The 27,611-nt window shown below is 41.0% G+C and overlaps 2 protein-coding genes across 3 annotated transcripts; both read right to left on the reverse strand.

The window, feature by feature from the left end:
- Positions 1–11: 11 nt before the first annotated feature.
- On the reverse strand, positions 12–10,413 carry arl2bp (ADP-ribosylation factor-like 2 binding protein). Its single transcript, XM_061721299.1, has 7 exons — positions 10,366–10,413; positions 9,924–9,989; positions 8,174–8,235; positions 7,786–7,892; positions 7,550–7,635; positions 2,233–2,329; positions 12–1,474 (listed from the first exon to the last, which is right to left on the reverse strand). Exons 2-7 carry the CDS (start codon positions 9,959–9,961, stop codon positions 1,382–1,384), a joined length of 483 nt encoding a protein of 160 aa, XP_061577283.1. The 5' UTR covers positions 9,962–9,989; positions 10,366–10,413; the 3' UTR covers positions 12–1,381.
- A 418-nt stretch (positions 10,414–10,831) lies between these two features.
- rspry1 (ring finger and SPRY domain containing 1) lies at positions 10,832–24,166 on the reverse strand. Of its 2 annotated transcripts, XM_061721301.1 has the most exons (16): positions 23,969–24,166; positions 23,840–23,893; positions 21,913–22,487; positions 19,594–19,646; positions 17,584–17,696; positions 17,297–17,423; positions 16,986–17,044; positions 16,639–16,705; positions 15,519–15,650; positions 15,257–15,372; positions 15,005–15,148; positions 14,802–14,913; positions 14,623–14,725; positions 14,337–14,489; positions 13,179–13,283; positions 10,832–12,968 (listed from the first exon to the last, which is right to left on the reverse strand). In XM_061721301.1, the coding sequence occupies exons 3-16, from the start codon at positions 22,305–22,307 to the stop codon at positions 12,872–12,874; spliced, it is 1,776 nt and encodes a 591-aa protein (XP_061577285.1). In that variant the 5' UTR covers positions 22,308–22,487; positions 23,840–23,893; positions 23,969–24,166; the 3' UTR covers positions 10,832–12,871. The 2 variants fall into 2 exon arrangements, with proteins under 2 accessions (XP_061577285.1, XP_061577284.1); XM_061721300.1 differs by having other exon boundaries at positions 23,840–24,166.
- Positions 24,167–27,611: the final 3,445 nt, after the last annotated feature.

The following is a 27,611-nucleotide window of genomic DNA, read 5'->3' on the forward strand; positions in this document are numbered from 1 at the left end:
TATCGGTTTTATTTAAAAAAAAAAATGTTTATACAAACTGCAAGGGTTTTGGTCCAGGAATTGGGTCGTCGAGGCATCCCGCCATGACTGCTACTCAGACCACATGGCACCAGCCTGACATGGTCCTTCCTGCGGGTGGTGGGCCTACGGGAAGGCGGGCCCACGTCGCAGTTTCGGGCAAAGCTCTCGATTTACCAGTTAATCTACACTCCTACCCTCACCTATGGTCATGAACTTTGTGTAGTGACTGACAGGATAAGATCGCGGATACAAGCGGCCGAGATGAGTTTCCTCTGCAGGGTGGCTGGGCGCTCCCTTAGAGATAGGGTGAGGAGTTTGGTCACCCGGGAGGAGCTCAGAGTCGAGCCGCTGCTCCTTCACATTGAGAGGAGTCAGCTGAGGTGGCTTGGACATCTGTACCGGATCTTCCTGGACGCCTCCCTAGGGAGGTGTTCCAGGCATGTCCCTCCTCCCTAGGGAGGTGTTCCAGGCATGTCCCTCCTCCCTAGGGAGGTGTTCCAGGCATGTCCCACCGGGAGGAGACCCCGGGGAAGACCCAGGACACGCTGGGGAGACTATGTCTCTCGGCTGGCCTGGGAACGCCTCGGACTCCCCTCGGAGGAGCTGGAGGAAGTGTCTGGGGTGAAGGAAGTCTGGGCATCCCTGCTGAGACTGCTGCCCCGGGACCCGGGAACGGATAAGCGGTGGAGGATGGATGGATGGATGGATGGATGGATGGTTTATACAAACAAGTAGAACAAAAGAAGGTATCCAGGGATGTAACAATATCAGTAGAACTGTCATTTTGTAGGTAAAAAACACTTGACACTGAACTACTGAAAACTACTCACACACACACGCATACACAGCATTAAAAATACTTCCACAAGCATCACTTATTAACTGTCACAATAATTCAAATTTCCATTAAACATATATTATTTCGAAAACATTATTCTCTGAAACAATAATGGAAGAATTACAATCATGTCATGATACTTCCGAGGAATTTGTCGACGCCTTCTCTTCTCCAAGCACCAAACTGGCAGGACACATCACGGTCTTAACAGTATATGTGTGAATAAGATTTGTGAATCATTGATTGTAAATTCGAGGCTACTACTAGTCTGTAAACAATTACTGTTCCAGTTTAAGAAACTTGAATCATACGATTAAAGTGATACAGCTGTAGTAATCTTTTAACTACAGAGAGGTTTTTGGATCCCTCCCAACAACACAAACCAAAGGAATCAGCCACTAAGGGAAATTTGTGCAAAGAGTAGATTTATGAGGTGTGGATACTGAAATGAATGCATCGTGGACACAGAGCCTCACATCTGCATGTGAGGAAAGAAGCAGTTCAAGTGTTTCAGCATCACTGTCATTCAGAGGAGCCAGTGTGTTTGAGGCTAGCAGGGGTCAGAGATGTGACCACCAGCCCCTGACTTAGGTCCAGATTTCTTCCCTCCTTTTCCTAGAAATACAGATTAATGCAGGTTGAATTAGCATAAAGTATCACACATGCCCACATTAGTATTACATAAATATTCAATCCCTTCATTTAGCATTTTGTTATATCACTTCTGGCAGTAATGGCCGTCTGGAGTTGGCAGATTGGCTCAGGATTGTAATTCTATATTTTGCTTCATTCATCATTTTATCTATTGAGCCGACTGTCTCAGTAAAACATTCCTATCACCATTTTAGTATTCAGTTAGGAAACAAACAATCAAATTTGTGTTTGATATGATCATTTTTTTGGTTTCTAATGTATTGAAAGACTGGCAAATGCCCAACATGCGATATTGAACCTCCATCTAACACATGAAGTTACCTGCCTGCAGAGCTAAATATGTTTATCTTCATGAATGTAGAGAAATGTGTGTAGATTGATGGGGAAAACAAAGCTAAATCTCTTTTAAGATAAGATTGAAAAATTAAAACCATTTTTTATAAAAACCCAAAAGGGTCTTAAAATCTTTTAACAATTACAAAATTTAAGTTCAGAAATCTGTGTTAAAACTGCACGTAAATACAAATATTAAAACATTTATTTTGACATCAATTATCCAGGCAGTCAAGATTCACCTGAGCCCAATCACAGGCAATAAATAAAGTATACAGCAATAAATAAATTAACTTAAAGAGCAAAGTTTACCAAAAGTGGAAGAAATCACAAAGTTGTCATTAACACAATATTAAAATATAATTCTCAGTTCACACATTACTCACCGCTCTGTACTCTAGAAACATCGCTTTAAAGGCCAGGAAGTCTGTGAATGTCAACAACATGTCAAAGATGTCACCTGGTACTTCCTCTTTGTGCTGCCTGCAGAGAAAGAAGAGTTGGATTGAACATTCAAAAAGGAAAAAAAGGCAGGACCATTTTCCAGGAAAAGACAACCACGCTGCAACAAGGATATAACTGCAGTTATAAATAAGTCACTGGGTAAATAGAGCCTCAAAAATACTGGACGAAAAAGGTACATTTTGATCATGCTGTTCCTGGACGCTAGCTCATGTACTCGTGCTTGCCGTATGATTTGGTACATGTTGCAAGAACTGGGTTGGACCCTGTTTTGCCTTTCGAGCTGCTTTTATTCTTTATGGTGCAGATTCAACAAAGTGCTGGAAACATTCCGCAGAGATCTTAGAAAACCTTGACAGGATTGATACACGGATGTCTGCTGACTGTTGGGGTCATTTTAGTACAATTACATAATTTTCATGAATGAATCAACCTCTGAGTCCTAGCCTCTGCTTCCTCGACGGAAGGCGTGTCAGCGGGATTGAGGAGATCCTCGAAGTACTCCTTCCACCGCCCGACGATGTCCCCAGTCGAGGTCAACAGCTCCCCTCCTCCACTGTAAACAGTGTTGGTGGAGCACTGCTTCCCCCTCCTGAGGCGCCGGATGGTTTGCCAGAATTTCCTCGAGGCCGACCGGTAGTCCTCCTCCATGGCCTCCCCGAACTTTTCCCAGACCCGAGTTTTTGCTTCCGCGACCGCCCGGGCCGCAGTCCGCTTGGCCTGCCGGTACCCGTCAGCTGCCTCGGGAGTCCGCCGAGCTAGCCAGGCTCGGTAGGACTCCTTCTTCAGCTTGACGGCATCCCTTACTTCCGGTGTCCACCACCGGGTTCGGGGATTGCCGCCGCGACAGGCGCCGGAGACCTTACGGCCGCAGCTCTGGACGGCCGCGTCAACAATGGAAGTGGAGAACATGGTCCATTCGGACTCAATGTCTCCGGCCTCCCTCGGAATCCGGTCAAAGCTCTCCCGGAGGTGGGAGTTGAAGACCTCCCTGACAGGGGAATCTGCCAGACGTTCCCAGCAGACCCTCACGATACGCTTGGGTCTTCCAGGTCTGACCAGCTTCCTCCCCTGCCAGCGGATCCAACTCACCACCAGGTGGTGATCAGTTGACAGCTCAGCCCCTCTCTTCACCCGAGTGTCCAAGACATACGGCCGAAGGTCAGATGAAACGACAACAAAGTCGATCATTGACCTCCGGCCTAGGGTGTCCTGGTGCCACGTGCACTGATGGACACCCTTATGCTCGAACATGGTGTTCGTGATGGACAGACTGTGGCTAGCACAGAAGTCCAACAACAAAACACCACTCGGGTTCAGATCGGGGAGGCCGTTCCTCCCAATCACACCTCTCCAGGTAACACTGTCGCTGCCCACGTGAGCGTTGAAGTCCCCCAACAGAACGATGGAGTCCCCAGTTGGGGCACTTTCCAGCACCCCTCCCAGGGACTCCCGGAAGGCCGGGTACTCTGCACTGCCGTTCGGCCCGTAGGCCGAAACGACAGTGAGAGACCTATCCCCGACCCGAAGGCGCAGGGAAGCGACCCTCTCGCTAAGTGGGGAGAACTCCAACACATGGCGGCTGAGCTGGGGAGCTATTAGCAAGCCCACACCAGCTCGCCGCCTCTTACCATGGGCAACTCCAGAGTGGAAGAGAGTCCAACCTCTCTCAAGGAGTTGGGTTCCAGAGCCCAGGCTGTGCGTGGAGGTGAGCCCGACTATCTCTAGTCGGTACCTCTCAGCCTCCCGCACAAGCTCAGGCTCTTTCCCCCCCAGCGAGGTGACATTCCATGTCGCTAAAGCCAGAGTCGTCGTCCGGGGATTGGGTCGCCGGGGCCCCCGCCCACGGCTGCCACCCAAATCGCACGGCACCTTCCCCTTATGAACTCTCCCGCGGGTGGTGGGCCTACGGGAGGGCGGGCCCACGTCGCTCCTTCGGGCTGCGCCCGGCCGGGTCCCGTGAGCCAAGACCCGGCCACCAGACGCTCGCCTGCGAGCCCCGACCCCAGGCCTGGCTCCAGGGTGGGGCCCCGGTAACGCCAGTCCGGGCGACGTACACTTCCTTGCTGGTTCTTGCTTCATAAGGGGCTTTGAAGTGGCAAGGCACCGGGGGTGGATGAGATCCGCCCTGAGTACCTCAAGTCTCTGGATGTTGCGGGGCTGTCGTGGCTGACACGCCTCTGCAGCATCGCGTGGCAGTCGGGGACAGTGCCTCTGGACTGGCAGACCGGGGTGGTGGTCCCTCTCTTCAAAAAGGGGGACCGGAGGGTGTGTTCCAACTACCGGGGAATCACACTCCTCAGCCTCCCGGGGAAAGTCTATTCCAGGGTGCTGGAGAGGAGAATTCGGCCGATAGTCGAACCTCGGATTCAAGAGGAACAATGCGGTTTTCGTCCCGGTCGTGGAACACTGGACCAGCTCTACACCCTCCGCAGGGTGCTCGAGGGCGCATGGGAGTTTGCCCAACCAGTCCACATGTGTTTTGTGGACTTGGAGAAGGCTTTCGACCGTGTCCCACGTGGCGTCCTGTGGGGGGTGCTCCGAGAGTATGGGGTCGGAGGCCCTCTGCTGAGGGCTGTACGGTCCCTGTATGACCGGAGCAGGAGCTTGGTTCGCATTGCCGGCAGTAAGTCAGACTTGTTCCCAGTGCATGTTGGACTCCGGCAGGGCTGCCCTTTGTCACCGGTTCTGTTCATTATTTTTATGGACAGAATTTCTAGGCGCAGCCAGGGGCCGGAGGGGGTACGGTTCGGGAGCCACTTGATTTCATCTCTGCTTTTTGCAGATGATGTGGTCTTGTTGGCTCCCTCGAGCCAGGACCTTCAGCATGCACTGGGGCGGTTTGCAGCCGAGTGTGAAGCAGCTGGGATGAGAATCAGCACCTCTAAGTCTGAGGCCATGGTTCTCGACCGGAAAAAGGTGGCTTGCACCCTCCAGGTCGGGGGAGAGTTCCTGCCTCAGGTGGAGGAGTTCAAGTATCTTGGGGTCTTGTTCACGAGTGAGGGGAGAACGGAGCGCGAGATCGACAGGCGGATCGGTGCGGCGGCCGCAGTAATGCGGTCATTGTATCGGTCCGTCGTGGTGAAGAGGGAGCTGAGCCGAAAGGCAAAGCTCTCAGTTTACCGGTCGATCTACGTTCCCACCCTCACCTATGGTCATGAACTCTGGGTCATGACCGAAAGAACGGGATCCCGGATACAAGCGGCCGAAATGAGTTTCCTCCGCAGGGTGGCGGGGCGCTCCCTTAGAGATAGGGTGAGGAGCTCTGTCACCCGGGAGGAGCTCGGAGTAGAGCCGCTGCTCCTCCACATCGAGAGGAGCCAGCTGAGGTGGCTCGGGCACCTGTATAGGATGCCCCCTGGACGCCTCCCTCGTGAGGTGTTCCGGGCATGTCCCACCGGGAGGAGGCCCCGAGGAAGACCCAGGACACGCTGGAGTGACTACGTCGCTCGGCTGGCCTGGGAACGCCTTGGAGTCCCCCCGGAAGAGCTGGAGGAGGTGTCCGGGGAGAGGGAAGTCTGGGGATCCCTGCTCCGACTGCTGCCCCCGCGACCCGGACTCGGATAATGCGGTGGACAATGGATGGATGGATGGACATAATTTTCATGTACATGAAAACTGAGATGATGTGAGCTTCGCTACACCGCGTTATCCAGCTGAAGTAGCCAGTAGGTAGACTGTGCTCATCGAGGGATCGACACAGTCAGAAAAACTGCTCAGTTGGTACTAAAGAACCTAAACTGTGCCAAGACCATGGATCCATAGTTACTTGATGTTGATGCTGAATTCTGACTCTAGCATCTGAATGTTCAACAGCCATCAGACAAGGAAATGGTGTTCCAGTCTTCAAATGTCTAATTTGGAGAGCTCGGGCTTGGGTTCTTAGCTGACAAAAGTAGTGATCCGTGTGATATTCTGCTGCTGTACCCCATCTGCTTCAAGGTTTGACGGGCTGCGTGTTTCTTGGTTGTAAAAGTGTTTATCTATGTTACTGTTCTATCATCTAGGACCAGTCTGGTCATTCCCGTCTGACCTCTGGCTTCAACAAGGTAGTTATGGACAGATCATTTTTATATTTTAGACCCTCCTCTGTAAGCCCTACATGTGGTTTTGCATATAAATCCCAGCGGAGCTGAAATACTCAGACCGGGAAGGTGGCACCAACAACCATACTGAGTGGAAGGTTAGTAGATTAATGACTAACCTGTTACACACCAGTGGCCTTAGACAGGACACTGAACCTCACGCTCATACCAATGTGCTTACTGGGAATTGAGTTTGGGTGTGAGGAAGGAGAAACAAAATGTAAAGTGCTTTGTAGAACCTCGATATGCTTTAAAAAGACCATTTACCACTGAGATATTGCCATTTGATTGTCTGATTGGATATTAGTGTCTGGTTTTTAATCAAAAATCAAATCGAACTTTATTTATATAGTACGTTTCATGAAATAAAATGCAACACAAAGTTCTGAACTGTAAAAACAATCCCCTTCTCCACCAACTCTAATCCCTATCAATGATAAAACATGATCAAATATCAAAAGAAATAATAACATGGTTGAATAAAAGTTACACCTAATAGGCTCATCAGTGAGTATATCTTATATTAGGTTTTGTTCCTTTGTTTTATTTTTTAACATATGACTTCACTAAAGTTTATAATTTAAAATAAGGAAAAAAGAAAGCCACAAAGTGATACTGTGTTGTCAAGGTTGCTCATTCTCAAACATCCTGTTATCAAATGTGTTTTTACCAATCACAGTTAGTAAGGCAAAATGAAAGAAATTGAGCTTAACTTTAGACTGTTGGAACTGCAAGGATACGTGGGATTGAATTTGCTGAATGATGGTTAAATGATTCCAACAATAAAGGAAATGCAAAAGAAGCAGAAAGATCTTTTGCTCAGTAATTAGAGGATTGGACCCACAGCCGTCTTTTAAACTTCTGGGTTGTTGTTTTTTGTTTTTTAACTTAATTAGGAACGTTAATAAGCAAAAAGAAGTACTGGACCAGACCACCTCCCTCAGTGTCATCTCGTTTTGTATTTACAGTGTGACACCTAGTGGTACATCACAGTATAATACTCCTTGTTTGCAAGAAGTGCATGAACAAAAGCATTTTTTAAAGCTATTTAAAAAAGTTATTTTATCATGACTAATTACTTCTTTTTGAGCCACAAACTAAAATGATGTATGTGTTGTCAGAGGGAAACAGCTTGCACAGTGTCGTCATCACTTACACAAACAGCTCAAAGAATGTGTTCATGTTGAAGCCGGGAATCCTCTCCATCAGAAGCTGCTCCAGGTGTTTCTCCACAAGGTCGACCTACGCGACAGACATGAGGCAGGGTTCATCTGTAAAGTTGTTTTTGCTTTCTTTAAAGGACATGCTGTGATACATTTCCATTATTTGGCTCATAGAACTGAAGCTGAGTGTGAATGTTTATGGACGTGGGTGAGATATCCAGCCACTCACATATTCATTAAAGATCTGTGTGTAGCTGAGCTTGTTCTCTTCAGAGTCATCAAACTCCATGTAATGTTTGTCCATGAATCCCGTATGAAACTGCTCGAACTCCGGGTCTAAAATAAAAGTAATAAACATAGAAAATGTTGCATATTCTTTTATCATTAATTGCCAACACCTTTTTTTAACAGTCTATGTCATGAATTATTTACCATGGACACAAAAACAAATTGACATAACTTTTGTCAAATGTCTTTTTTCCCCTACGAGTCTTGGATTCACAGCTACCCCCTGAAACTAATCTCACTAAAGTCACAGAAAATTGTTGAAGCCCAGGTGTTTCATTCCTTTTACAAACACAAAGACAAACAGGAGAACATTTTATTAACTGTCCTACCAAGGATGATGTTGGCTATACAGTCAATAGCGTCATCGAAGGCCATGTCTGCAGCTGACGACCTGGAGAAAGAAGGCAGAAACTGGAATCATAAAACAACTGATTGCTATTTAATACAATGCACACCATCAGTTTCTTTTAAAACAGATATGCTGTTGAAAAGATCAAGTAACAAGCTATATATCACTTTACCTAACCTTCACACTTCATATCATGGATTTGCATTACACAATTATGCTTCAGAGTTCAAAGTGTTATAATCTTGTTTTATATAGTTATAACTAAAAATGATTATTCAAAGGATAAATTAAGAAGACAGAGCACCATATTGATATTCTATATTCATTTTACTTTCTTTAGACTTTAATTGTGGACAAAAAGAATGGCTTGCAAGCAAGTTTAGATTTGGATTTGGAAATAACAAAAAAAGAAGAAAAACATATGGAACATAACAACATGGCTTTCCATGGCCACTTAAATGAAGAATATATTTATTGAATGCTCAACTAAAAACAAGTGATCAGAGACACTATAAGTAGTTTTTCTAAATATGAGTCATTTGAATATTGTCAATATTTTGATACACAAACCCCTACATTTTAAATGTCACCCTACAGGGTTGAGGACAACACTTTAGACATTGGGTGCTGATGAATAGTGTTGTTTGCTTAAGACGGTTTCTGAATGATTAATTATCTAGAAGTGTGTAGTAACAACCAAGAAGAGCTTACCGAATGCACTAAAACACTCAGGGAAATGACTGTGAAACTGCCTGTTTGGTCATCAGAGCCACAGAGGGGGTCAATGTCCAGACTTAAATATGTCATTATTACCTGTAAGACCAGCTATTTGGGAAAACTATTGTAAAGTCGTGTGGCTCTGATTGTAAGACTAATGGACCTTATGTGCCTTACTGGGTATGTCCCTGATGGCATTTGTAAATTTGGCAGTGATTTTAAGGACTCTTATGAAGATGATGACAGATATTCTTTTTTCCAGGTCAATGATCACAAAGCTGGCAAGTAAAGTGGTAATTTTGAAAAAAGTACAATAGATGCACTGTAAGCTGAAGTTCATATTTTGAATAAATATGAACTACAGCTATAAAGGCAAAAATTAAGTACTAAAGGGGGAAAATATTTTTGTAATAAGTGTGATAATGTAATTCATACAAATACGCCGTAGGGTACGCCGTAGCCTCTGCGTCGATTTAACACGGAACCATAATTTAGGCTTCAGTGATGTTTAAGTAAAGAAGATAGATAGATAGATAGATAGATAGATAGATAGATAGATAGATAGATAGATAGATAGATAGATAGATAGATAGATAGATAGATAGATAGATAGATAGATAGATAGATAGATAGATAGACAGATAGAACCCTTGGGTAAATTTGGTTCACAGTGAGTGCCTCCTCATACAATCTAAAACCATACACTCAACAACACAGGATAATATAAAGTGACAACAGTGCTTTGGCTAAAAGAACAAAGAACAAGAAGGACGGCCCCAAGATACGAATCAAGATAAGTTAAAACATCAGTAGATAAAAACACTAAAATATTAAAACCAAGCAAAAGGATAAAAAATGTGCCTTTTCATAAAAACAAGATAAAGGAAACAATACAAAACATAAATACAAAGTTATGTTGCAGTTCCCTCACTTATTATAAAGAAAGAAAGTAAAGTAAAAGCATGGTGCCCCCAGTCATAGCATCAGGGCTGGACAGCAGCAGGTCAGCTCACCTGGAAGCTGCGAGGACCTCTTCATCCTCATCAACCATGTCAATGTTCTCCTCACAGCTGCGACACCTGCTGGACGGAGACACACCTTAATGTTATTATGTTATGGTTGTTTTTGTAAGCTCCCTAGACAAGTCTACATTCAATAAACAAATATACATGTAATTATAACATCGTCCCGCTCAGCATCCAGTTAGTTTGTGAACTTGGTAGTTGAGAAGCATGAACGTTAAGCCTGATTTGTGGTTCTGCGTTACACCAACGCAGAGCCTACGGCGTAGGCTCTGCGTTGGTGTAACGCAGAACCATAAATCAGCCTTTAGTAAGATCTCACGGCTACTAAAACGGCTATCGTGTCCTAAACACCTGCAGTGTTGAAAGAAAGCGAGCGGATTTACACACTTCTCAACATGTTATCACTGGTTTCGTGGGTGAAGTTACCTACTTTGTTCTTGGTTGCTGCTTATGTTTGCTGAAGTGAGACGTTAGTGGTCGGAAATACTACCCAGTGTTGCCAAGGGAACGGCGGGTACATGTGCCACTTTGTGTCCGACCGCCTACAACAAAATATGTGCACATTGGTTCCGAGGTTGGAACGTGTGGTCGCATTAAATAAAATGTTTTTTTTTTGTTTTGTTTTGTTTTTTTTACATTTTACTAAAATGAGTATACATAGAGGTCAATGAGAGAAAAACTATATCCAGCATGTCTTAAATACAACTTTGTTGTAAGCACTGTAGCGGTTCATCAAATACTGCCACTCCAATACTTACAGCCATCAACCCTTTCTGAGCAGCTATTAGGAAAAAAGAAAAAGCTAACATTTCTTCTTTGTTTTTTTTTTTAGTAGATCCATTTATCACTTCCACGTGTCACACTTAAAATCAGCTCTGTTCAGTCATTCAAAAGAATCACATTAACATACATTTATTACAAATATCACAAATCAGCAAACAATTCTTCAATAACTCACATCTTTGGGACCTCTGGGGCATGTTTCTTTTATAGATGCTTACATACAACACACAACTTATTCTTACGAAATCCTGAACTTCATATCCAACCACAGAGACAAGATATCTCTAAACTCCATGTGTAAGGTGCTCCAGGAAATACAGGATAACAAACATTGACCAGTTTATGTCATACTAAGAGATGCATATTATTCTCAGAAATCATTCAAATATAATCTGAATGATTTTAGAAATTATGTTCATGCTATTTGACTGAGTAAACACTTTCATAAACAATGATACAATTAAAACTATTCAGTGTTGTAATTTGAAATGACTTTTTTTTTTAAAGTTGTACAAACAGAACTTTTCCTGAATCACGATCTCTCGTACATTTATTTTGTCACCCGTTTCCAAAATACAGCTCAGTAAACCCAGAGATGCTTCAAGTAGAGCAGAGACAGAAAAACAGACATAAACAGAAATAAACAGAAAACTGACAGTGTTGTAGACAGAGAAGGATAAATCATAAACAGAGCACGTAGTATGTTGTTCAAACCACAAAGAAGGAAAACATTTTTTTTTTCCATCTGACCTGGTGAATCAATTAAAAATACACTGTAGAATTACGTCTGCAGGAAATTCCTCATACTGCATTAATTCGTGGGTAACGAGACATTTGTATTTTCTATTATGACGGTCACATAATTGTAGGTCATGTCAACATGATGGGGTTTTTTTTCCCCCTCACAATTTGACAGGCAACATACCGCTTCTTAAAAGAAAGTCAATCTTCCAGATTAACCTACTTCGTAGCTAATGTAGGTGTTCATTATTTATAACATAAATTTACAGTCACATTGACAGGACTGACATTTATATCTTAACAAGCAGACCAATGTTCGAGTAATCAAACAAAAAATAAGACAGTTACTTGTGTGGCCCCTGACATGAGCTCTACTCACAGTGGAGCTAAATTTAAGATCATTGCTATAATGTTAGCACCAAAGAATACCAGACAAACTCAGGTGGAAACTGTATTACTGTAGATTCAATTATTCAATGCAATATTTGAAGAGGAACAGGAGCATAATCCATACATGGAATTTCTGTCCATTTTAATCCTCATCTGCTTCATAACTGTAATAATAGTTTTCTGTTCATTGTTTGTTTAACACTAGTCACATGATTGACTTTTATGTAAGATGATTGATTGAGCAATTTTGTAAACTCAAATCACAATGCTCAAGTCTCCTGACAACAGCAAAATGTGACATTTTGCTCACCATTACAACTCCTACTAGTGGGCCATCGGTCAAGACAGTAAAAGTAAAGCTGCTCAAGTATAGGTGTTGGAAAAGAAAAATGCTACCTCAAAAGAACAATAATTCGCACATCTATGGCCAAAAACAACAAAGTGGGACATTTCAGATTCATCTGTACCTTGGATTCAATACTGTACTACAGGCCGTGTTCTTCTTCAGCTACTAAAATTGCCAGGATTGACACATGCACAAAGGTGATGAGATTAAATAGAAGCCTCTGGACTGAAAGTGCAGTGAGATCCTCATGATTTGGGAGGATGTTTCTTGATAACTTTACATAAATGAAAAGCTGGTTCTGTCTGTAATTGAGATACATTGTCTTTGCACCACACTTTTGTACTCTTTTTCTGAAAAATCCACCGTTAGTAGAAAGCTGTCAATTCTTGGCGTAGGTTCTGCAATGAGTTGTCAGAAGGATACAAAAGAGGAAATTTAAGCAAATGAGGAAAAGCTCCTTGGGATACAGCTGTGGTTTCATCCCCCTTCCTCTCATCTTCCGTCTTTTTCTCCACCCCTCCATCACTGCCTGCTCTGACCAGAACTTGCCATTCTGTCATCATTACAATATTGTGGCATCTTTCTCACTGCCCCGTTGAGTAAGAGGCAGAGGAGGTGAAGGAGGAAATTGTAGGCCTTGTGTGTTCTCCTTATAGGAAAAAGGTCGGGAAAAGTGTCAGGAGACATGTGCAATGAGTCTGACACGCGTCTGGATGTCCTGGCGGCACAGGGGGCACGTCTCTAACTGTAAGGCACACTCCATACACATACCACTGAAACAATAAAGAGAAAAACACAATAGAGCGCAATATTATCATAGAGTTAAGATCATGCTAGCCAAGGAATAGCAGACAAACATTTCCTTGGACATATAGACAGACAGCTTTTACAAATATGGGTGCCGTTTAAAAAAAAATGTTTTAAATATTGTGATTAGTTCAGGATTTTAAAATGATTGCTCTTCCCAGTAGGTGGATACATACCCATGTCCACAAGGTCGCAATTCTGTGTCAGCCATGACGTCACAACACAGCGTGCAACAGTTGTCTCGGATGCTAACCTGCTTCAGTAAGGCCAGACGCCGGTGTCTGAAACACACAAACAAGAATAGATAAAAGAGGTTCCAAAGCCTACATTAAAGTACATTGTGCCTTGTGGAAACTGCTTTTGTAATGAAACAAAAAGAGCCAGGGCAAATTAAACCTTTAGCACCCACTGATGCTTTGCCAACAGTAAGATTAAAGAGACCTATTCATGAGCGGACGGTCTTTGAGCGAGACACAGAATTCCACATTGCTGCCATTTGTTGCTGTTTGAAAGAGAAACGTGTTGAATAAATTAATAAAAACACTATATAAAATATTCAAACATATTTTTGAAGGAGTGAACGTGTTCTTTCCCCCCCCCCCCCCAATAGTTGAATTTTGAGGCGTTTTAACAGTGGTAGATGCAACAACATGACAACTTGACTTCCAAAAGTTGAGGGGCTAGTTGCACCATTTTTTTATTGTATAATTGATTAAAATAACTGGAAATATTTATATTTTATTTTTTTCAGTCAGTGGTATGATTATGAAAATAAGTTAAGCAGTTTCTACCAAAATAAAAACCATTGCAATAAATCTTCCCTTTTTTTTTTTTTTTTTTTTTTTAAATCTTCGCTTTCTAAAGAACAAATGTTCAGTTTTTACTGACAACTTGTAAGAAAGGTGTTGATGTAAGTTTGTGTTGCTAGAATGGATTACTACAGAGTTCTGGCAGTGAGTCATCAAATCCAGCTTCACCTAGACGGTTTTATTGGACACCATTTCCTTATAGCGTAACTAAAAAAGCTTTTTTTCTATGAGTAAGGTCTAATGTGTAACATAAGATCATGCACTAATTTGTTTACAATATTTGAATACTTTTTACATGACTGGACCTTGATCTAACCAGGAAGTTCAGAGCACACTGGATCAGTCCCAATTGGTGAGTCATGCCAGTTCCCTGCCATACCAACACAAAGACCACTGTGTTCAGATAAAAGAGTCACCGGCCAGTCAGAGGACAGTTGGGTAAGACAAGTTACATGCTGCATTTCCCAACTGTTACACTACAACACAATCACCTCAAGTACCAATTTGGTTTATTTATTTTTCTACCTTGGTAGGATGATCTTTTCACTGGGCAGCAGCGAGGCAAAGTCGTTGAAGGTGCTGAACTTGACAGACGGTGGGTGACGGAAAGGTTTAGCTCCAAAGTTAAACTCACACTGCTGGTATGACATGAAGCTAGCTGCTGCAAAGAAACCAGACCTGCCATGAAAAAAAAAGTGATTCTTTTAACAAAACAGAAAGAGAGATGAACGTTGGAAATAAATACAAGGGACTCATCCTACTAAGGAGAAGGTGACAGAAATTCGGATGATTCTTGCACGTGTCGACTTACATGGCTGACGAGAAAACTTGTTTCTCTGGTGGCAGCGGATGTCCATTAAGGTAAAAGATCATCTGCTTTTTGCTGAGGTCCAACAGGAAGCCAATGGCATCTCCTAAAAAGGTGACATAACGTGAATGCTAAAAAAAATTGAAGACAGAACTTTGTGTCTGGGGTCCAGTTATGCATACCTTCCTTCCAGCAGGGATGAGAATGAGGTTTACTGCGAGCGTTGTACCAGATGAGCTGCCTGCAGCCATCATACGCACATGAGTATTCATCATCTCCTATTCCATAGCCCTCCTGGAAAACAAAAAAAAGGAAAAGGTTATGTAACCGAAACACATTCATAAAAGGTGGAGGGGCAGAAAAAAACAAAAACACTGATCAGTACATGGTTTAGGAACTTGCTGTCCTTGGTGGCCCATCCAATTTGCATCACCCCTGAAGTAATAACTGTAACCTCGTAGTACCAAACACCCGAATCCACGCAGAATGTACAGCGCACGCTCTCAAAAGACGAGGCATCGCATCGTGCCTGAAGTTAGATGCAAAAGAAAGGGTAAACATTTTAATCTTTTTGTGTTCTTACTATTAAAACCGTCACACTAGAAATGCTAGACCTGATTTCAGCAAACACACTAACCTCTAGCCCAGTGGGGGAGATTTTGAGGTATTCACTGACATCATTGCTGTTGAGCATGGCATTGATATTGGTTAGGTTGACTTTCTCATAAGTAAACTGGCGACCTTCCTTCAAGACTGGAGAGAAGAAAATAAAAAAGTAATCATCAAGAAACTTAAAGAAATGCCTATTCCTTTATTATTATTAATTATCATTATTGTCAAATGTATTTATGAAGTAATACAATGCAAATTGGAAATGTTTAAAGGAGGGGTCTACTCACACAGGTTGTCAAGGCTCCACTGTGAACAAAATCCAACTTGCCTCTTCAGGTAATCAGGGTGGTCTGCCCATGACTCCAGGATACCCAGTTGTTTGCTGATAGAAGACTCAGAAACTGTCAGCTTGTTCTCACCTGGAGATCAGAAAAATCCAGGTGCGAATAGGAAAGATGTAAATGAATTAAGTACAAAAAAAACAAAACAAAAAAACATGAATACACAAAATCACTTTGTGTTAACAACATGTCCACACAGGAAGCCTCACATTAGCAGCAGCAGTTTCAGTGCTGTGCTCATGTCTGCACAGCCAGCATTCAGGCATAGTGCCAAACTGCAAGCTCTCAACTTTTGGAAGCATTCACAGCATAATTCTGATAAACTGAAACGAATAGACTTGAAGCATCATGTTTTACCACAAAGAGCGTAAGTAAGAGGTCTTTTAAAACAGTTGAAAACTGGACTTGATAAATCAAGTGAAAGTAAAAATGTCTGTCTCAGCAATGATTATCAAGTAAAAAGCCTCATGTGAGTACTTAAAGCGACACTACGTAACTTTTCCACCTTAATATCATATTTCCAGAGTCATTGTGATGGTACATCAACTTCCAACAGGTTTAATGACACCTCTGTCATGGTCTGAGGGGTCTGTATCGCCTTCACTGGCACTATGTAACTTTGAGGAGCATGGTAGGAACCCTGCCACACTAAAAAACTACAAATCTTTACGGCTTTGACTGCTTTACGGCATACGTCACTTCCCCCTCCTTCCCGATTCGCAGTCGAGACGAAAATGGGCGGGGCGTGGAGCTCAGAGCTCCGCAGAAGCTGGTAACCCGTTGCTGCGTTGTGGTTGCAGCAGCTCCACACAACAGACGTGGGGAAAAGACCCTAATGGTTTAACTTTTCAACGGTTTCCTGCTCGGAGGCAGAACCACGCAGGCTAAGTATCTGATATAACACCTATGTGTAGTAGAAGTAACTCTAGTAAATGGCGTCTTAAGACATCCAAAGAACAGAAAGTGTTATGGCAAGTCAAAACTCAGAATGTCAAGTAAATAGTTTATACTTTTTAGCCTCTAAAAAAAATGTTCTAATTACAAATGTTAACTCATTTGAACTTACTGGTCTGGGAGAACTTCTCCAGAGCAATCAGAGCAAACAGCATGACCGTGGGGTGCGCCTCCGAGCTCTTGAGAAAGTGTGACAAAAACAATTTCAGAAGAAAATACCACTGTAAAAGTGAAAAAATAAATAAATAAATAAAAATAATATATATATTTTTTTTAATTTTCAGACCATTTGGAGGGAAAAAAAATCTTGTGAGAGCATGTTACCCAATCTGCATCATCATGCAGAGCAGGATAACCACAGCTGTTGAGCCACTCCAATGCCTCAAAAATCTTAATTGCAATAGTGTGATTTATGCAATATGCACCACACCTACACATCAGGTGTTAATGATTACTCACCAAACTCTCTAGAAGATAGTCAAGAGTTCCCGGGCTCAGCAATCCTATACTGGCAGGACCTACAACATATAATATATGGGAAAACAAGGAAAAAAACAAGGAAAAAATATATACCCCCCCGGATACATGAGCCTTTATGATGAACCCATGTTTATAGATCTGTGTTTTAAAACAGAACTTTCCTGACCTGCCCCTTAAATCACAAGAATGCGGAATGACGAAACAAAACTAATCTAATCCGTTTATTAAATTACTAAACTGGACTCTGGCATCAACAAATGTGGATTAAAGTGGGTAAATGTGGACTGTACCAGCCAGTTTTTCCGCCAGGCATCCCAAAACAGCTGTGGTGTTTCTATGCTTAGCAGGGCTAAGAGCATCCTGTCGTGCAACTGCAGAACTCAGATTCAAAATGTCAGAGAGTTTCTGGAGAGCATCCTAGAAAGAGAATATGGACCAACATGCAAACAAAAAAAAAAAAAAAAGTAAGAAGATGACGAGCACTGCTTTTTGATTAATACTGAAATCAACACCACAGGGGCAAGTACTGGATCTATTTGGATATTAAATGTACATTTCAGTGGATTTAAGACCATACCTTGGTTGGGAGAGGACATTCATCCAGTAAAAGGGTGATCACTGCAGGGCCAAGTGGATCATCCAGTGGGATCACTCGTATAAGAGACTGGACAACTTCAAGCCAACCGTCATCTAAGAGAAAAGAGGATAAGATTTATCTAACTAAATTAATTTGGCCAGTTCCATAAAGGCTATTATATTATAGATTATATCAAAGACAACAGTGCCTTTCAACATCAGAGTTAAAGTGGTGTTCTTCCACCCAAGTCCTCAGGACTCCCAGCCCCACATGTTTTAGCCGTTTCTCTGCTCAATGACACCTGACTGCAAAAGTCTGTCAATGACCACTTCATTTGAGGAAGGTGCGTTTGAGCAGCGAAAAATCTAAAACCTTCAGGGTCCAGGAGATCTTGAAAGAAGAACATTTATAAAAAGAAAATATTTTACTCTCTTGATAATGAATGGTTATATAAATCAAATGTATTTACAAATTTGAATAACTATAACTGTTCTATCTGACGTGTGTTAAAGAAGGATGCTGTACTGTGATACTCTCATACCACAGCATAAAAATCCGGCAGAGGACTGGACTTTGACCTCTACTGGTACATCTTAAATCTTTCCATTTTTTTTAATATTCTATTGTAATTTTGATTGTGTGTTTGGGATCTTTGTCCCATTGCTTGACCCAATTTCCCTTAAAATTAAGACTGTTAAAAAAAAACAACCAACCAAAAAACATTGGCTATTTAACAAACTGGTGCTCTTTTTTATTGTCTCCAATCGGACTGCACATATTCTTTATACTGTATATTCTCGTGTTTATAGTCTCAGCATGTTTTTACTACTTTACTGTATTGTACATATCTTCCATAGTGTATATATCCTTTCATAGTTTGTCATAGTTTACAAAACTCCTGCTCACTTTGCACACACTGTACCTCATTATTTTATACCACTCAGTATACTCAGTGTACTCTGTGCAATGACAATAAAGTTGAATCTAATCTAATCAATTTTAACTAAACGTAAACTGACAAAAAAAATGGCCTCACATTTCATAATACATGTGGTATACGGATGAGTTCAATTACCAAATCTGTCTTGTGCCAAGATACCTAAACAACATCTGGCTTTGGATATCCATGCAAGCTTGATGTGCCCTGATAGAAATTGATTTTTCCTGGCAACTGTTTCAAACCACCTGTACTAATGTTTTTGTAACTGTCATGTCATGAAATTTAAGATTTAACATGTTAACTGAAGCATGTGCCTCCTAGAATCATAGCAATTTTATGGTGACATCTCAGCAAGATTTTGAAGTCCGACAAGTGCTTCAAATGCTTTCCACTCATGGATAATACTTTCCACAGCTAAAATAATTAACCTTCTATTCCAGGCTGACTGGCAGCTACAATTACTTCTCTAAGATCATTGTCGATATTTTTTTTCTTCTTGGAATTGTGTCAGCACACAAGTAGATGCTCCAGGCCACCAAACGGCCAAAACTGCAGCTTTCATAGAGTTGGCAACAATTACTGATGTTCACTTTATCAAGTATGTGTAGCAGCTGGTTGCTGTTCATCCTAATAATTACTATGGAATTATTAAAAGTCTATTTAGTTTATCACCAACAGCGTCTGCAATTTGTTGGAGATGAATGCAGCACTGTCATGAAACATGCATATTCTTTCCTTAAAGTGACAGACAAGAAACTCCAACCTTATCCCTCATGCAAGCCAATTGGCTCATGAATAATGCAATATTGCAGTTCTTCTGTCTGAAAGTGACTTTATTGCTGAAAAGTGTGCTGCTTGACTACCTTTAAGGTTAAGCATGTGCAAGCTAATGCCCAGCTTGACTTCTGTCAAGTGACAACACTAACCCTTTACAACTAATACACCCTTTTGCGTCACACTACAGCTTTATGTTTTCTGTAACAGTTATTTCAACAAAAACACTGTTTTGTTTGCTCTGTGGTCATGGTTCATTGTTGGTGTGCAAATGCATGTTTTAGCTTTTTTCTTACCCGTCTCTGCCATCTCGTGCAGGGTGATCATGGAGTAAGGGGGCTCTTGGTCACTGAAACAAACAGCAAAGATTAAAAATATGTTAACATGTATATTTAGAAGTATTTCTACCATCCTTTTTAACCTTATCTGAATATCACAGATTTATGTACATTTTAATCTAAATTTATTTACATGTTTTGCACAAATGGTGGAGATGTTTTGTGTTGAAATGTCCTCCTAAAAAGGCATATGTGAGATATGATGTGTGTTATAAAATGAACAAGTCCTGCAGTGCTCCAAAAGTAACTCAAAGTCACTGAGAAGCTGTTGTATGGGAAAGTATTGGACACAGATTGGCTGGATGTTGTCTTTTCATTGTCAAACTACCACGGTGGAGATGAATGTATGTATTGCTATGAATGAAAGGAGTTCTGCTTAGGCTTGCTATCACAGTGTGCTTATTTGTGTGCATAATATACTCAAGGAGTGTTGATTTGGTTGAGAATACGTGGGAGGCCTTCTACTTAAAAGATAGCAAAGGGTATGCCAACAAGATTTGTTTCTGTTGTCAAAATTCTGTGTAACAATTTATACGCTCATGTAAGGTCTGTGTCAGAGGTGCTAAAAATTACCCACTGGCTTTACACATGTAAGGGTAGGCTAGAAGAGTAATTTATAGCACCCAAGAGAACACTTGATCCCTGAAGAATAAGGGAGGGAATTGTTAGGGATTATGAGCCACACCACCAAAAAATGTGAGAAATTGTTTGGTACCGAGTGTAAGATTATGAGTAAGTAACAAGCCTTTTGTGGCTACTGCTGTCAGCAAATATTCCTATAATATAAAAAAAAAACAAGCAAAAGTGTGTGCAGATATTGGCCACGTGTTTAAAGTGTATAAAGTGTATAAAGTTGTGTTTAACACTGTACGGTTAATTGTTGTATACATTCGTTTTAAGTTGAAAGGAATATACCTACTGTTTAAGCATGTCTAGAATTTATAGTGTATCTGCACACAGTTGATGGAATGGATCTGGTAAAATCGTGTATATAGTTGATTTAAGTGAACAAACCTTTATTGGACATATAAATGTCAGGGTAATAGCGCTAATAACTTTTCTTTTGTTCTTTAGTGGAGTAGTGTGGAGAGTAATTGAAGATATGAGCTGGACTGAATTATAATCAGAAGCGCAAGTAGTAGGAGGAAACAATAAGTATACTATACACATATAGCCAAAAGAGAAATAAATAAATAAATAGCTTAAGTAATGAAGTAAAACAAGTAAGATGATAACAACAATAGTGTCTAAAGTAGTAACACAATTAAACAATAGTTGTAAAGAACTGTGTAATTTGTTTTCTGGAAACTGAGTGGTGGGCCGTTCGGTGGTGCAGAAACGGCTCATACACTGAGGCTACAGTCCTCCTGCTGTGGTCGCAGGTTTGAATACCGGCCTGCACATCTTTGCTGCACGTCATCTCCATTCTCTCTCTCTACCCCTTCCTGTCTGCAACTTCAATAAAGGGCCACTAGAGCCCAAAAAAATCTTAAAGAAAAAACAAACAAAAAAAAAAAACAAACTGAGGGGTGGTAGATATTCTCAGTGTGAATTTGGAGAGTTTAGAGTGGCTCAACGGCCTGAAGTGGCTCTAAGGTGATTGCAATTTCTGTGATGTCTCAAGTTTTATATGTGATTTGGTCAGTTGCTCGTAACGGATGAGTCATAGAAACTGACTGGTCGCAGAGATAAAGATCACCAAAAGGTTCAGTTGCTCGGAACAAATGCGTCATACAAGCTGACTGGCCTAAGACCACAGGTAAATATTAGTGCAGTAGTAAAATAATAACGGAGCCTCAGCCACCCTGCAAAGGAAACTCATTTCAGCCGTTTTTACATGCAATATTTCACCTTTCACCCCGACAGTCCAGTACACTGATCGCATAACTGCGGACACTGCACCAATCCGTCTGTCAACCTCACGCTCCATCTTTCCCTCACTCGTGAACAAGAACCCAAGATATTTAAACTCCTCCACTTGAGGCAGGACTTCTCCACCTACCCGGAGAGGGTACGCCAACATTCTCCGGTCGAGAACCATGGTCTCTGATTTGGACTTGAGGTAGTAAAAAAAGCTTCAAAAAAAGACCTCAACTGAAATTCAAATTCAAAGTCAAAAGTTGAGCTCTCATGGAGTTGCAGTAACATCAACCATAAGGGGCTGCTGATATTATTTTTTGACAGAATTAAAAATCATACAGAGTATTAGTTCAAACATTTTGAAAACCACTGACTCTTCAATGCATTTTGGTTAAATCCATTGGACATCTTACTTACTTGTCTACAAGTGTCCTGATGACAGCCAATGTGTCCAGCACCAGGCTATCCACATTCTGTTTCTTCCGCCGAGGCTCATGGGGCCCTCGCCCTCTGCGTGGCGGCCTGACTGGGTCTCTTGGTCGACTGCTTCTAGCCTCTCCAGCATCAACACCAACAGTTGTGCTGTGGTCCACCCGTCTAGCTTGTCCTCGAGTCGCCCTTGAAGATCCTTGGTGATGGTCCTCCAAGTCGCTATCCTCTCGGCACACACAGCTGTTACCCATGGTTCCAGTGCCGGAGACAACACTAGACAGAGTCTCCCAGAATGGAGGAAGGGTATTTGAGGAGAGGAGGAGCAGAACCTGTGCAAGGCTCCTGCAGGCACAGAAAGTGATCCAGGCAGCTACTATCATATCATTTGGAGCACTTGGTTTTGGGGGATTCCTGTCCCTCTGGGCTGGGCGGGGTCCATGTAAATTATCATAGTGTTGTCAAGCAGAGGCTGGTATTGGAGTAACTACGGTGGGGGGGGGGGACAAAAAAACTTAATATAACTGAGGCTTGGGACAAGCTCTCATCCAGGGCTTCCTCACCTGTCAAAGAGGGGGAAATAAACAAAAAAAGAAAAATATAAATGACCGGTAGATTAGAGTAACTATGCAACATTAGGTAGAACTTAGGCAACAGCAACTGTTAAAAACTGGCGAATAACACACCAAGGCAAATCTTAACACGTCGAAGCAATAACAGGTGAGAACTTGCTACTAAAAGACGGGTTTCATGTTTCTTATTCCCAACATCTTCATGTATGGAAAGCTTAAAAAGAAAACGTCAAATGCTGCAGTTAAATACGATACCATGGTACTTACTTAAGAAGTTTACTTAAGTATTTCATTTTGGTGGTATTTTATACTTCAGTTTAAATATATACAAGTTTATTGTCAGATACTTCTACATTTTGAATGAATGAATTAATGAATGAATGAATGAATCTTTATTTCGGCTTGTACAGAACAAGATGAAAAGGAAAGAAAGAAAAAAAAAAAAACATTTCTTTTGCCGAAAAGGTGTAGGCTGAAGCCGTAGCTTATAGTGCCGACCCTTTTTTCTTATGATCAGCAAAAATATGAGACATTAGCTTTTACTCAGTGGAAACAAACAATACATAAAGAAGAAAAAAATAAGTAAGACAAAATATAAAATTGACGTTTCACATCCTAGAATGTTTTTGATAGTATACTTTATAATTATAGTGTTTTATATTTATTTACAGTATTTTCTTTAAACAATTTCTTAAACCTGACGATAGAGCGACACATTTTTAGGTTGTTATTACAACTATTCCAAATTTCTCTAGCCTTAACTGATGTACATCTCTTTTTAATATTATATTATTATTATATTATATTAATATTTAATATTTTAGGCTTAATATATTTGAGTTTTAATCACTCATTACTTTTATAACTTCCCTCATTGAAATAAACCTTAAAGTAAAACATTAATTATTGATGAAACTGTACATGAAGTAGATTATTTTCATTGGAGCATTAAGAGCATTTCTTCTTCCACTACAGCCAATAAGAAGTAAACGTGTAACTTTATCAGAATAGGGTGTCTCTAAGTCTAAACAGAACTGTTTGAGTACATGTTTATAATGTTTTATCAATAAATGTAGGTAAATGTTGTAAATGATGCTTACTGTCGTGTTGTTGACAAGATCCTCAGCTAAATCGACGGCGTAGCCTACGGCGTAAGGTACGCGGCGACGCGCACCGTACGGTGCGTGTCGCCGCGTACCCTACGCCGTAGGCTCTGCGTCGGTGTAACGCGGAACCATAAATGAGCCTTAACTCGCCAGCCACCCTCAAAAGCAGCTACGTTATCAACTGGAAGCCAAGTTTCCCCACAATACTGTTGAATGTTAACACACATATGTACTTACGACGTCCCCACGTGAATGACACCAGCATTAGAGGTTGGACAGTCCAGAGCAAAGCTGAAAAACAGAGCAGGGAGGTTGAGAGAGATGCGGCTAGTGGGCTAGCTGCTCACTCCTCTGCTGCTGACTGACCACACAGGCGGGCAGCGACGACGGGGACGAGGCAGCCGAGCACCAGCACCGGCCCGGGGGACATCTGCAGAGCCTGTCCATGCTGGAGGAAAGAGTTACACGGAGTTACACGGAGTTACAGGGGCGGGTTCATGGAGACGGGAGTGGACGACGCTGCTAACGTGCTAACTGCGGCTAACTTCCGTAGCAGCTAAAGTGTCGGTCATCACCAGCTGGGAGGGGGCGGGGCTTAATACTGTATATAATATTAACCCTGGTTTATTAAGTATTAGGTTTAATACTCACTAGGTTCTGCTTTCATTAACCCTGGTTTATTAAGTATTAGGTTTAATACTCACTAGTTCTGCTTTCATTAACCCTGGTTTATTAAGTATTAGGTTTAATACTCACTAGTTCTGCTTTCATTAACCCTGGTTTATTAGGTTTAATACTCACTAGTTCTGCTTTCATTAACCCTGGTTTATTAAGTATTAGGTTTAATACTCACTAGGTTCTGCTTTCATTAACCCTGGTTTATTAGGTTTAATACTCACTAGTTCTGTTTTTTTAACCCTGGTTTATTACATATTAGGTTTAATACTCACTAGGTTCTGCTTTCATTAACCCTGGTGTATTAAGGAAGAGTATTAGGAAGAGTATTAGGGCCATGCAGGAGGAAAAATATTTTAGAGGGGAAGATTTTTGTTTTATTGTGCACTTCGAGAAAAAAGTCGAAATCTCGAGATTAATGTTGAAATACAATTTCAAGAATAAAGTCGAAATTTCGTGAATAAAGTCGACATTTGTACTTTAACATTAATCTTGACATTTTGACTTTTTTCTCGACATTTCGACTTTATTTTCGAAATTGTACTTCAACATTAATCTCGACATTTCGACTTTTTTCTCGACATTTAGACTTTATTCTCGAAATTGTACTTCAACATTAATCTCGACATTTCGACTTTTTTCTCGACATTTTTGACTTTTTTCTCGACATTTCGACTTCATTTTCGAAATTGTACTTCAGTGCATAATAAAAAAGAATCTTCCTCCTCTAAATTATTATTTTTTTTTTTTCTCCTGCGTGGCCCTAATACTTTTCCGTAAATACTTACTTACTACTTGAAAGCAGAACCTAGTGAGTATTAAACCTAATATGTAATAAATCAGGGATAAAAAAAAATAAACTGAGCCACTTTTTCTAAATTCTCACGTTGTGAAATTGTATGATTTGTTTTATTATAAAATCATGCAAATTATGTTCAGAGCAAAATCAAAAATGCTCCCTGACACAATACAGATGTTCTTTTCAATTCAGGAGACTCCGTATAATCTTAGAGGTGTAAAGCTAAAAAAGGTCTGAAAAGGAGATGTGTCTCCATTATTGGAGTTAAATTCTGGAATGATGCCAACATACATTTAAAAACATGTAATTCTCTTTTGGTTTTTAAGAAAATGGTTTGTAAAGCTATTTTTGAAGCTTATAAGTGCGATTGACTATCTGTTAATGTTTCTGCTTTCATGCTTTTCTGTTGTTTCTTTGCTTTTCTGTTGTTTCTTTGCTTTTCTATTGTCTCTTTGCTTTTCTGGAGGTCGGTAGCCAAACAAAGAAAGTTGATAATATAGGATAGGCTTTTATAAGCAGTCTGCTTCTGCCTATGTCTTTTCCGTCATTGTTCAACACATGATTATTGGTTTTGTGTGAAATGTCCATGCTGTGCACAATGTTTTTTGGTGTTGTGTTGTTTTTATGTTGTCATGATTGAATAAACTTAATTCATTCATTCATTCATTCATTCATTCATTCATTCATTCATTCATTCATTCATATCTATCTACTCTTATTTATGCATTATTATTTAATTTATTATTATTGTTTCTTTCTTTTTGCTTTATTTTCATCTTATCTTTTTTAGTTTTAATGTTTTACTTATTTAGCGAGGGGAAGGGAGGGAGAATAGGTAGAAAAAGTTTGCTCTCTTGTCTTTCCTGTAAGAATGTCCTTTTGATTTGCTGTAAATTGCAAACAAAAAACTAATAAACACATGTTTTAAAAAAATAAATAAATAACCTGAGTTGAATTTAACTGAACTGTCTCTCCACCAGCATGTTTCTATGGCATAAGAACACAAACTGACTTTATGAACCTTTTAACAATAAAATAAAACAACAATGCCCAGGACTGACTTAGGTAGGAGCACTGGGTGATAAAAATGGGGGAAAAAATCGGGGGATACAAATATTAAAAAAATAAATAAATAAATAAAACCACTCATCATTTTATAATTGTGTATATAGTGGTTAATCAGAATCAGAATCAGGTTTATTGGCCAAGTTAGTTCAAACAAGAGAGGGAATTTGACTCCGGTTATTTCGCTCACTGTACAGTAAATAGACAAATGAAAACTTTTATTAACATATATACATTTTTTTTTTAGTGAAAGGTGCAGCAGTATCATGGTTATTGTAAGGTGCATTGTTACAGCATATGATTGAGGATATTATTATTATTATTATTGCACAGTGATTGATTACTCTGAGGCTCTATGAGTGATGAGAGTTCATCAGAGCAACGGCTTGGGGGAAGAAACTGTCTCTGTGTCTGGAGGTTTTGGCGTACAGTGCTCTGTAGTGCCATCCAGAGAGGAGGAGTTCAAAGTGCCAAGATTGGCCAAAAGGCCCCTTTTCAATATGCAATTTGATCTTGCAGCAGATGTACATTTTCTTATACATATGTTGGCCTCTTGACGGTCTGATTTAACAAACTTCATTTGGACCTGAGACTGATTTTGTCAGAGAGGTCTTAAATCACTGCCAGTGAAGCACAGAATGACAGACAAAGACAGAAGACAGCAATGGAGGTGGTGCGTGTAGTTTGATAATGCAGTGTTGTTTGTGTAGTGTGGTATAGTGTAAGTAAATTAGTGTGTGGTGGTTGTGTGGGTGTGTTCTGGTATTGGTTGTAAACAAAACCAAACAGAAACTCGGTGAAAGCAGAGCATAAATGTACATACCGGTACTCTCCACAGAAGTCACGGCTACAGGGATCACAGTACAGTGGTTCTGAATAAAATGACTTTTCTAGCTGAAGACAAGTCCCACTAATAAGTTCGAAAATCAAGATGGAATAAATGTGATATTATTTCAAACTATTGTTTGTTAGTTTTTGTTTTTACAATTTTGAAGAAAGTAATATAATGACAGTGAGGCACATACTTACTTTCTTAACTAAATGTCCCTTGCACCATAGACAAATAAATAAGGCTAAAGACTGGTCAGCTTGCGTTTATCTTACATTTATTGAAAGATAATTCAAAATTTGGAACTTGTTCTTTGTAAAGGAATGATGAGAATACATCAGAAAACAACTGAAGCTGGACTCCTCAGTAAACATCATGCAGTCCAAGAAAAGGTACCCTCAGTCTGGTTTGTCACAGCACACGTCTAGAGGGTATGGTGTAAAATGGGACAGTCGTGCACCCGGCTTCGGCTTAGGGATGTATTAAAGGAATTGTCACGATACATCCCACACAGGCTCTGCTCTTGAACGAATCTCTGTGACCTGGGGTGGTATGAACACGGCGCAGTTTCGAAGGTAGGAGGGAGACGACCGTACTCATTGGATGTCGTCCTGTAGAGGACATGCTGGGTCTTTAGGGTT

The sequence above is a fragment of the Cololabis saira genome, chromosome 5 (genome assembly GCF_033807715.1).
Source record: "Cololabis saira isolate AMF1-May2022 chromosome 5, fColSai1.1, whole genome shotgun sequence".
In the NCBI taxonomy this organism is placed as follows: Eukaryota; Metazoa; Chordata; class Actinopteri; order Beloniformes; family Belonidae; genus Cololabis; species Cololabis saira.